This window comes from Puma concolor, chromosome C1 (assembly GCF_028749965.1).
Source record: "Puma concolor isolate L17-30 chromosome C1, mPumCon1.1.hap2, whole genome shotgun sequence".
Classification (NCBI taxonomy): Eukaryota; Metazoa; Chordata; class Mammalia; order Carnivora; family Felidae; genus Puma; species Puma concolor.
The window spans coordinates 97,625,663-97,637,991 of NC_141674.1; the positions used below are offsets into that span (position 1 = coordinate 97,625,663).

The window sequence follows — 12,329 nt, forward strand, 5'->3', positions numbered from 1 at the left end:
GCAATTGTACAAACTATTGCTACAAAAATCTACCAATTTAATTTTTTTGTTTTTGTAAATTTACATCCAAGTTAGTTAACATATAGGGTAATAATGATTTCAGGAATAGAATTTAGTGATTCATCTCTTACATGTAAACACCCAGTGCTCATCCCAACAAGTGTCCTCCTTAATGCCCCTTGCCCATTTAGCCCATCCCCCTACCCGACACCCCACCAGCTATCCTCAGTTTGTTCTCTGTATTTAAGAGTCTCTTATGGTTTGTCTCCCTCTCTGTTTTTATATGTTTGCTTCTCTTCCTTTATGTTCATCTGTTTTGTATCTTAAATTCCACATGAGTGAAGTCATATGATATTTATCTTTCTCTGACTTACTTCACTTAGCGTAATACACTCTAGTTCCATCCATTTTATTGCAGATGGCAAGATTTCATTCTTTTTGATCACTGAGTAATATTCGATTGTGTGTATATACACATATATATACATACACACACACTACATCTTCTTTATCCATTCATCAGTCGATGGATATGTGGGCTCTTTCCATACTTTGGCTATTGTCAATAGTGCTAATATTGGGGTGCATGTGCCCCTTTGAATCAGCACTCCTATATCCCTTGGATAAATACCTAGTAGTGCAATGGCTGGGTCATAGGGTAGTTTTATTTTTAATTTTTTGAGGAATCTCCATACTCTTTTACAGAGTGGCTGCACCAGTTTGCATTCCCACCAGCAGTGCAAAAGAGTTCCTCTTTCTCCACATCCACACCAACATCTGTTGTTGCCTAAGTTGTTAATTTTAGCCACTCTGACTGGTGTGAGGTGGTATCTCAGTGTGGTTTTGATTTGTATTTCCCTGATGGTGAGTGATGTGGAACATTTTTTCTTTGTCTGTCAGCCATCTGGATGCCTTCTTTGGAAAAGCGTCTATTCATGTCTTCGTTTCTTCACTGGATTATTTGGTTTCTGGGTGTTGAGTTTGATTAGTTCTTAATAGATTTTGGATACTAACCCTTTATCTGATATTTCATTTGCAACTATCTTCTCCATTCCATTGGTTACCTTTTAGTTTTGCTGATTGTTTCCTTTCCTGTCCAGAAGCTTTTTATCTTGATGAAGTCCCAATAGTTCATTTTTGCTTTTGTTTCCCTTGGCTCTGGATACATGTCAAGTAAGAAGTTACTGTGGCTGAAGTCAAAGAGCCTGTTGTCTGTTTTCTCCTCTAGGATTTTGATGGCTTCCTGTCTTATGTTTAGGTCTTTCATTCATTTTGAATTTATTTATGTGTATGGTGTAAGAAAGTGGTCCAGTTTCATTCTTCTGCACAAAGAGCTTTCATGCTGTCCAGTTTTCCCAGTGCCATTTGCTGAAGAGACTGTCTTTTTCCATTGTATATGCTTTCTACCTTTGTCATGGATTGGTTCACCATATAAATATGGGTCTGTTTCTGGGCTCTTTACCTGTTCCATTGATCTATGTGTCTGTTTTTGTGCCAGTACCATACTGTCTTGACGATTATAGCTTTGTAATACAGCTTGAAGTCCAGAATTGTGATGCCTCCAGCTTTGGTTTTCTTTTTCAGAATTGCTTTGGCTATTCGGGGTCTTTTCTGGTGCCATACAAATTTTAGGATTGTTTGTTTTAGCTCTGTGAAGAATGCTGTTATTTTGATAGGAATTGAATTGAATATGTAGATTGCTTTGGGCAATATTGACATTTTAGCAACATTTGTTCTTCCAATACATGAGCATGGAATGTTTTTCCATTGTGTGTGTGGGGGGGAGGGGGGGGTTCTTCAATTTCTTTCATAAGCTTTCTATAGTTTTCAGTGTTTTCACCTCTTTGATTAGGTTTATTCTTATATATTTTATGGGTTTTGGTGCAATTGTAAATGGGATCAATTCTTGCATTTCTCCTTCTGGTGTTTCATTATTAGTGTATAGAAATGCAACCTATTTCTGTACGTTGATTTTATATCCTGTGACTTTGCTGAATTCATGGATCAGTTCTAGCAGTTTTTTGGTGGAGTCTTTTGGGTTTTCCACATAGATGATCATGTCATCTCTGAAGAGTGACAGTTTGACTTCCTCCTTGCTGATTTAGATGCCTTTTATTTCTTTGTGTTGTCTAATTGCTGAGGCTAGGACTTCCAGCACTATGTTGAATAACAGTGGCGACAGTGGACATCCGTGTCTCTTTCCTGACCTTAGGGGGAAAAGTCTCAGTTTTTCCCCATTAAAGATGATATTAGTGGTGGGTCTGTCGTATATGGCTTTTATGATCTTGAGGTCTGATCCTTCTATCCCTACTTTCTTGAGGGTTTTTATCAAGAAAGGATGCTATATTTTGTCAAATGCTTTCTCTGCATCTATTGAGAGGATCATGTGGTTCTTATCCTTTCTGGTATTAATGTGATCTATCACAATGATTGACTTGCAGATATTGAACTAGCCCTGCATCCCAGGAATAAATCCCACTTGATCGTGGTGAATAATTCTTTTAATGTGTTGTTGGATCTGGTTGGCTAGTATCTTGTTCAGAATTTTTGCATCTATGTTCATTAGAGAAATTGGTCTATAGTTCTCCTTTTTAGTGGGGTCTTTGTTTTTAGAATCAAGGTAATGCTGACCTCATAGAATGAGTTTGGAAGATTCCCTTCCATTTCTATTTTTTGGAACAGTTTCAGAAGAATAGGTGTTAACTCTTCTTTAAATGTTTGGTAGAATTTCCCTGGAAAGCCATCCAGCCTTGGACTCTTGTTTGTTGGGAGATTTTTGATTACTGAATCAATTTCTTTACTGGTTATGGCTCTGTTCAAATTTTCTATTTCTTCCTGTTTCAGTTTTGGTAGTTTATGTTTCTAGGAATTTGTCCATTTCTTCCAGATTCCCCAAATTATTGGCATATAATTGCTCATAATATTCTCTTATTATTGTTTGTATTTCTGCAGGGTTGGCTGTGAGCCCTCTCTCATATTTATTATTTATTTATTTATTATTTATTTATTATTTTTATATTTATTTATTATTTCCCATATTTATTTTTTATATAATTTTATATAATTATGTTTGTGATTGATTTATATATTTGGGTGCTTTCTTGTTGAGGACATAAATATTTACAATTGTTAGATCTTCTTAGTGGATAGACCCCTTAATTTTGATATAATGCCCTTCTTCATCTCTTATTGCAGTCTTTATTTTAAAATCTAGTTCGTCTGATATAAGTATGGTTATTCTGGCTTTCTTTTGGCGACCATTAGCATGATAGATGGTTCTCTATCCCCTACTTTCAATCTGTAGATATCTTTAGGTCTAAAATGGGTCTCTTGTAAGCAGCATACAGATGGGGCTTGTTTTCTTACCCATCCTGATACCCTATGTCTTTTGATTGGAGCATTTAGTCCATTGACATTTAGAGTTAGTACTGAAAGATGAATTTAGTGCTATTGTGTTGCCTGTAGAATTGGAGTTTCTGGTAATGTTCTCTGGTCCTTTCTAATCTTTGTTGCTTTTGGTCTTTTTTGTTTTGTTTCATCTTTTCTCCACTCAAAGAGTCCAACTTAAAATTTCTTGCAGGGATGGTTTAGTGCTCACAAACTCCTTTAGTTTTTGTTTGCCTGAGAAACTCTTTATCTCTCCTTCCATTTTGAATGACAGCCTTGCTGGATAAAGAACTCTTGGCTGCATATTTTTCTGATTCAGCACGTTGAATACATCCTGCCACTCCTTTCTGGCCCGCAGAGTTTCTGTGGTCAGGTCTGCTGCGAACCTGATCTGTCTTCCCTTCTTCTTCTTTCCCTTGCTGCTTGTATTCAATATTTATGAGCACTATACATTTCTGGAACAAGGTGGATATTAAATCAAACAAACATGAAGCAAACATTAAGCACTTACTATGTGCTAGGGAAGGAAGGAAGGAAGGAAGGAAGGAAGGAAGGAAGGAAGGAAGGAAAGAAGGAAGGAAGGGAGGGAGGGAGGGAGGGAGGGAGGGAGGGAGGGAGGGAGGGAAGGGAGGGAAGGAGGGAGGGAGGGAGGGAGGGAGGGAGGGAGGAAGGAAAGAAGGAAGAAGGAAGGAAGGACAGTCCCTGCCCTTATGGAGTTCAGGGTCTAGTTGAAGCAAACAATCATAAATACAATGGCAAAGCACCAGGGAGGCATTATGGAAGAAGGGGCTTGTTCTACCTGATGAATGCAGGAGCAGGCTTTACAGAGGTGGAGACAATGGAGCTGGGCATTGGATGAGTAGGAGTCCACCAGATGGAGAGGAAGGGGGGAAGCACATTCCAAGCAGAGGAAATAGCACCTGAGCAAGCAGAATCTTGAAAGCACATGCCATGGTGAAGTATTAGAGTAGTCCAGCACAGCTAGAGCATAAAGGCGACACAATATACAATTTATTTTGATTGAGAGAATCATTCCACAGTCTCTGTTCATTCTTCTGTAATTTACCAGGCATCATCTTTCCAGTTCTGAAGTCAAAACTGCGGAGGTCAACAATATTTCCCAGGTACCTTGCCAATCGAGGTTTGCTTCTGAACTTCTTACCACTTGGACTGAACTAGTTGACATCAATCTTGCTGGCACTGAGTCCAGATTTTCGGATCACTTCCTCCTTCTTCCATGGGGTGGGGGGGAGGGCCGGGCAGTCCATCCTCTTCCTGCTCTCTGTGGCCCAGGGTCCCCTGGGCCCCAGCCCCACGCTCCCCAACAGGAAAGGAACCGGCTTTTGCTGGGGGGCACTGCCAAGGCTGTTGCTGCCACTCAGGGGACACCGCAGCCCAGGCCACAGTCGCCACCCTGAGCGCCTTCCCTGCACACGCCGCTCACCGGGGACAGAGTGAGCATGTTGCCCTGGCCCTCCTGCTCTGTGGCGGAGTCACCACCAGCACCGCTGCCGCCCACCCCGCGCTCTCTGCACCCCCCCCCCCCCCGCTCCAGGTGGCAGCCAAAAACCTATCAATTTTAAAAGTACAAGGTAAAAGCACATAACTTCCAACAATACGATCCACCAACACATCAGCTGAGTGAAAACCTGAAGTCTCAGGTCACAGAGAAAGAGAATGATGTGTTTGAAGGATTTGCCTTTCTGACAATAATCTAGATATTTCAAAAGGCTTTCTACCAAGAAATAGCTAGATGCTGTGTGACACATACCTTATGAAGTGCTGTTCTGCTCTGAGGATCAGTATTTTCTAATAATTTCCCATAATTATACAGGTAGCAATTAGCAAAGCTGGGATCTGAACCCAGCCAACTGGGCTCGAGTCCTTACTCTTAATTACTATGCTATGAACTGCTCTATGCAATATGAACTGTCCAAAGAAACAGATGGTGAAAGAAACAGAAAAATATCAAAAACTACACCCAAAATATTCCAGATACAATTTAATAGGTGAGTTCTTTCAGACTTTCATGTAAAATTAATTCTTAGATGCGCCTATGTGGCTTAGTCAGTTGAGCATCCCACTCTTGATTTTGACTTGGGTCACGATCCCAGGGTCATGAGATCAAGTCCCACATCAGCTCTATGCTGAGCATGGAGCCTGCTTAAGATATTTTCTCTCTCTCTCTCTCTCTCTCTCTCTCGCTCTCTCTCCCTCCCTCCCTCCCTCCACCCCTCTCCCCCCTTGTGCATGCTTGCTCTCTCTCTCTCTCTCTCTCTCAAATAAAAAAATAATTAAAATAGAGCACCAGGGTAGGTCAGTCAGCTAAGTGTCTGACTCTTGATTTTGGCTCAGGTCACGATCTCATGGTTTGTGAGTTTGAGCCCCGCCATCAGGCTCTATGTGTACAATGCAGAGTCTGCTTGGAATTCTCTGTCTCCCTCTCTGTCTCTGCCCCTCCTCTGCTCACACTCTCTCTCACTCCCTTTCTCAAAAATAAATAAATAAACATTAAAAAAAAAAAAAAAAAGATAATTCTTGTGCTATATAAACTATTCCTATGTGGAGAAAAAGCTACCAAATTCATTTCATGCTCCAACAGCGTATCACCCAAACATAAAAATGACAGCACCAAAACAATAAACTACAGATCTTGCTGGCTTATGAATATGGATATAAATTTACTACTAAAAAGCAGGCACCATGAATGAAGGGATTTTTTTGTCTCTTGGGTTCACTGCTATAGCTAGATCAGTATGCAGCACATAAGAGGCACTTATTATCTGTTGAATGAATAACTGAAATACTATCGAAGTAAATTTGACAATAAAACAAAGAATAATTCACCAAGACCATGCAGGGTTTATGCTGGAGCGAAAAATGTATCTCAGAGCCCAGACAGAACGCTACTTGTGCACACATTGTAGGCACTTACATGTTTGTTTACTGAACTGATTTAATCCAATAATTTAATAACATAATTTGGGTTATATATATATACAAATCATCTCAACTGACAATTATGTAAAAGGCCTTTGTCCCTGATTCCTGGGAGGTAACCTCTAAATCCTTGGAATTTTTCAAGTGATGGAAGTACCTTGGTTATTCACAGTGGGCCCCTTGGACCATACCTGATAGTTTACGCCAATGAGGTGACTGCAGATGGGGTAGCCATGCCAGAAAGACCAACCATGTGATTAGAGGGTTGAGGCTCTGAGGCACATTGTATCAGCCTGACCTCTGGGAAGGGGTGGGGAGGGAACAAAGGCTAAAGACTGAGTTGGCCACTTGATCAATTACTCAATCAGTTATACCTACATAATAAGTCCCCAATAAAAATTATGGATACCAAAGCTTGGGTGAGCATCCCTGATCGACACTAGTCTGTCAGCTTTGCTACTCATCATGGCAGAACGGGTACCATATCCCTGAGGATGATGAAAACTTCCTGTTTTAAATCCTCTCACACTATGCATCTCTTCTAATTTGTATAATAATATACTCTTAATATTACAAAACTGTAAGTATAACACCTTCCTGAGTTCTGGGAGTGAATTATCAAACATGCAGGAATGAGTGGGGGACCCTCAAAACTGTAGCCCGGGGGTCAGAAGTTAGGGTAGCACTGGGGACTCCCAAAGTGAGGCTGGTGTCTGAAGTGAGGACAGTCTTGTGAAGGACTGTACCTTTAACCACTGAGTTTGGCCAATTCCTATTGTGAAAAAGCATTCCACAAAAATTAACATTTGTTCCTGATTTGTGTTACCTTAAATGCCAATCTCTTCTGAAATTACAGGAATATAAAAATATGTCCCTTATATACTAAAGAGTAAGTGAACACACATCATACTAATGAAGACATTCTGAATCAAGACCAAAACAAGGATGACCATTCTTACTGTTATCACCTAAACGCTGCTCTGAAAATGTTGACTAATTCAATAATAGTAAATGAAATGCATGAAAAATGAGACCAGATTTTCATTATTTGCCAAAAACATGGTTGTATAATAAGAAAATCTGAGAGGAGCACTGAAAAACTATTCAAATTAATGACAGTTTAATAAAGAGGCCGGTTATAACAATTTTAAACATAAATAGCCTTCAAATGTAACAGCACTAACCAGTTGAAATTTATAAAATAAAAAGTATCATATCTGCAGCAGCAACAACAAAAATAAACACATAAATATTTTACTTTAATGTAGAAGTACCCAGTGTCCATTGATGGAGGAATATTTAAATGAAATATGGGATATACACATAATGGATTCTTACTTACCCTTCAAAAGGAAGGAAATACATGTGCTACATATGGATGAACCTTGAAAACATTATGCTAAGTGAAATAAGCCAGGCTCAAGAGGACAAATACTGCAATGTTCTACTTACATGAGGGACCGAAACTACTCTAGGTAGTCACAGAGGAACTGTGAAAGTAGAGTTCAGAGAGAAAGTAGAATGGTTGCCCGGAGCCCAAGAGGGGAGGAACTGGGGAATTATTGTTCTATGTCTCAGTTTGGAAAGATGAAAAAAGTTCTGGAGATGGACGGCAGTGATGGTTGCCTAACAATGTAAATGGACTTAATGCCACCGACTGTATATGTAAAAACGGTGAAGATGGTAAAGTATATGTTATATATATTTTACTGGATTAAAAAATCTTCCTAAAAAACCTTAGGAAGGGGCGCCTGGGTGGCTCAGTCGGTTAAGCGGCCGACTTCGGCTCAGGTCACGATCTCGCGGTATGTGAGTTCGAGCCCCGTGTCGGGCTCTGTGCTGACAGCTCAGAGCCTGGAGCCTGTTTCCGATTCTGTGTCTCCCTCTCTCTCTGACCCTCCCCCGTTCATGCTCTGTCTCTCTCTGTCTCAAAAATAAATAAACGTTAAAAAAAAATAAATTAAAAAAACTTTAGGAAGATCTAAGAACTAAAAATCCTACAAAGCTTTAATAAATAGAGATGTAACAGAAGACTTGATTAAAAGGTGAAATATATCAATTTTCTCCCCATTCCCCCTAAATATATCAAAATCTTCATGGGAAGGGGGAAGTTACAGTCTAATTCCAAATTAGTTTTTCGTTTTGATTAGGATAAAATAATTCTAAGTTATTTGGAAAAAGTAAGCAAGTAAAAACATCTGAGAAATACTGAAAAGGAATACTATTCAATGTTACTACATATTAAACAACAATAATAATTAAAGAAATGTGGTACAGATACGAGAATAACCAGATAAGCTGATGGGGCAGAATATGTAGTTTAGAAATAGACCATGGCATATATGAAAATTAATATATATATAATTTAAATTCTTCAATAACTAACATGTGGAAAAACATTTACAAGTTCATTTTTACAAGCAACCAAAAAAATGCAAACTATATGAGTAACACACAATTTTTTTTTGTACATTCAATTAGGTAACATTTTTTAAAATTATAATAATGATAGATTGTGCTAAGACAGGCACTCTCATCCACTACTTTCCAAAAAGAAGTGTGCCCCCAGCAATTTCATTTTATGTACTAAAAGCCTTAAAATGTTTACATTCTTCAATCTCTTAATTCTATTTCAGAGAATAAATTCTAAGGAAATATAAAATATGGAAAATTTTGTTCATGATGGCATTATTAATAGGGATAAAAACCCAGGAATAATCTAAATGTTCATAATATGGAAACAGTTATTTAAATTATGATACTTTTATATAATGGAATACTAAGTAGCTATAAAAAGTATTTATGGTAAATCCATATGAGAGACTCACATAGACATGAAAATGATCATTTTAAATGACAGTGTATTCATATGATGGAATATTATGCAGCCATTAAAATGACAGCTATTTATTTACAATTAAATAAAATTAAAATTCAGTTCCTTAGTCACACTAACCACATTGCGAGTACTCACAAAAACCACACATGACTAACAGCTACTGCACTGGGTAGTGAGACATAGAACACTTCTAGCATCATCGAAATTCTATTGGACAGCATTGTCACAACTTCAGAAAACTGAACTTACAGATCTATAAATTCATAGATTTATCTTTCCCACTATAAGTTAATTCAAAAAAACTGACACAGATAAAATAAAAATCACCCCAAATCCTTCCACCCTAACCCAACCTTCACCTACTGTTCTAATTCATGTCTTTTTTGCTTAGGTATAACCATAGTATATACATGGTCCCCTTTCAGAAAGTATTCCTGGTAGGCAGTGGACGTATAGTGCTAAAGAGAATGTGCTGGGTCCCTGAATGTAGAAGAGAAACATCAACATCAGGTAGTTGTGGAATACAGAAATTAAAATAGAGGGGCGCCTGGGTGGCTCAGTGGGTTAAGCGTCTGACTTCAGCTCAGGTCATGATCTCCGTGAGTACTGACAGTTCAGACCCTGGAGCCTGCTTCGGATTCTGTGTCTTCCTCTCTCTCTCTCTCTGCCCCTCCCCTGCTCATGCTCTGTCTCTCTCTGTCTCAAAAATAAATAAAAACATTAAAAAATAAAAATAAATAAAAATAAAAAGAAATTCAAATAGATTCCTGGGGAATGGTAGGACTATTTAGAAGGTACATGGGGCACCTGCGTGGCTCAGTTGGTTGAGCGTCCGAGAACATGATCTCGAGGTTCGTGGGTTCTAGCCCTACGTCGGGCTTGGTGCTGACAGCTCGGAGCCTGAAGCCTGCCTCAGATTCTGTCTCCTTCTCTCTCTGCCCTCCCCCCTTGCACTCGTCTCTCTCAAAAATGAATAAGCATTAAAAAAAAAAAATTAGGGGCACCTGGGTGGCTCAGTTAGTTAAGCGTCCGACTTTGGCTCAAGTCATGATCTCACAGTTCGTGAGTTCGAGCCCCGCGTCAGGCTCTGTGCTGACAGCTCAGAGCCTGGAGCCCATTTCAGATTCTGTGTCTCCCCCTCTCTCTGCCCCTCCCCTGTTCATGCTCTGTCTCTCTGTCTCAAAAATAAATAAATGTTAAAAAAAATTAAAAAAAAAAAATTAGAAGGTACAGATAGGGCTGCCCTCTCTATGAAAGTTCCATCTGAGTTCAGATCCTAAAGATGAGAAAAAAGATAGCCTTCAAACAGAATGCAGAGTTCTGTATGAAGCACAGAAAAAGGGCCAATATGCCTACAGCAAGCAAGGAGGAGAGCAGTAAGACATGACCTCTAAGAAGTCAGCAGGGAACAGACCATGTAGGGCACTGAAGCCGTGGTGAGGAGTCTGGATTTTTACTCCAAGGGCAGTGAGAAATCTCTCAAGAGTTTAGCCAGGAAAATGACATGATATGAATTCTACTGTAAAAGATATGTCTAGTTGCTGTAAAAATAATGGTTGGTAGAAAGAAGGCTCAGAGTAGACATTATTCCAGTGGTCTAGGCAAAGTAATGCTAGTGTCGTGGACTATGATGACAAAAAAAAAAAAAAAATCCAGAGGTCCATTTTGGACAGGATTAGGTTCAAGATACCTGTTAAATCTCTATACAGAAATGCCTAAAAGCAGGCAGTTGGATTTATAAGTCTGAAGTTCAGCAGAGACATCTGGCCGGGAGATATAAATTTGAGAATCACCAGTTGATCAGCTATTTTTAAAGCAATGGGGCTTGACAAGAGTACCTAGAGAAGAGAATCCAGGATCAATCTTGAGGTAATCCAATATTCAAAGGTCACACAGAAGAAAAGATTGAAAAGGCCTGGCCAGCAAGACGGGTAGAAAGAAATTCAAGAGAAGAGAGTCAGACAATCATGTTTGCTCTCTGTGAGCTAATAAATCGAAGATGATCCCCAAATGGTGTACATTCCTTCATTTCTTGGTACTTTAAACTCTTGAAGGAAGGGTAAAACTAAGAACAGTAAGGTCTGCATTATTTAATAGCAAAAGCAGTAAAAAAACAAAACAAAACAAAACAAAAAAACCTGTCATAATTTATTCCACCCCTCCAATTACCTTGCATGAGGTAAAGCAATAGCAGCCAAACAAAGATTCTTAAAGAGGTAACCTGAATCCACCAATTGCTGAACAACGGGAAAAAGACAACTCGAACAAGCCCCTTTCGAGTCAGAGATGTCCATGGAATTTCAGGTTTGGCTTTGGCAAATGTTGAGCCTTTAAATATACAATAAAACAAAACATCAAACATTTACATATACTATAGTAATGCTTCGTTGTAACACTATATTAAAAACAGCAGAGAGTAAAAATCAACACATAACCAGTTCAGTTAAAAAGAATCCTCTCGGGGCGCCTGGGTGGCTCAGTCGGTTGAGCGTCCGACTTCGGCTCAGGTCATAATCTCACAGTCTGTGAGTTCAAGCCCTGCGTCGGGCTCTGTGCTGACAGCTCAGAGCCTGGAGCCTGCTTCAGATTCTGTGTCTCCCTCTCTCTCTTCCCCTCCCCTGCTCATGCTCTGTCTGTCTCTGTCTCAAAAATAAATAAAAACATTTAAAAAAAAAATAATAAAAAAAAATAAAAAGAATCCTCTCAGATGTTCATTAAATATAACTCCTTGCCTCAATCACTAGGACAGGAGCTCAAAATAAATCAGGCTTACATGAATGTTATACAGTATATTTTTCTCAATTACACAACAGCAATTTCCAAGTTCATCCCTTTTTTACCCTTATGGACACCATGTAATTTATATAGCTACACAGTACCAAAGCAAAGGGGAAAAAATCCTAAGGCCTGAATGAGGGAAGAATATTCCTTTTGGAGACTAAACTACCATCATAAAGGGAAGATAATATCTAGCACCACTATGAAATAATATAATAATATACATAAGAAATGAACCAAAGTTGGAACTCACCTCTGATTAAGTCCACATCAATCAAGTCTGGTTTTATGTGACCCATCTTTTTTGGTTTGTTTTTGAAGCCCTAGAATAAAACAAAATAAAACCAGAGATAAGGCTAAAAAGCTCTTTTAAATACAAAAGGTA

The 12,329-nt window shown here is 39.0% G+C and overlaps 1 protein-coding gene and 1 pseudogene across 8 annotated transcripts in view; both read right to left on the reverse strand.

The window, feature by feature from the left end:
- Window positions 1-12,329, reverse strand: part of PHTF1 (putative homeodomain transcription factor 1) — a 91,303-nt gene that overhangs the window by 50,273 nt on the left and 28,701 nt on the right. For 7 of the 8 annotated variants that reach the window (XR_015254997.1, XR_015254996.1, XR_015254998.1 and 4 more), the window contains 2 exons: window positions 12,198-12,267; window positions 11,336-11,494 (listed from right to left, as the gene is read on the reverse strand). Coding sequence is in view for 4 of the 8 variants with exons in the window: in XM_086717878.1 (XP_086574004.1) it covers window positions 11,336-11,494; window positions 12,198-12,267 (229 nt within the window). In the remaining 4 variants the exon portion in view is untranslated. Of the gene's footprint in view, window positions 1-11,004; window positions 11,082-11,335; window positions 11,495-12,197; window positions 12,268-12,329 lie in introns of those variants that run through there. The other variant, XM_025933254.2, reaches the window with a different exon arrangement.
- LOC147578261 (methyl-CpG-binding domain protein 2 pseudogene) lies at window positions 4,076-9,363 on the reverse strand (annotated as a pseudogene).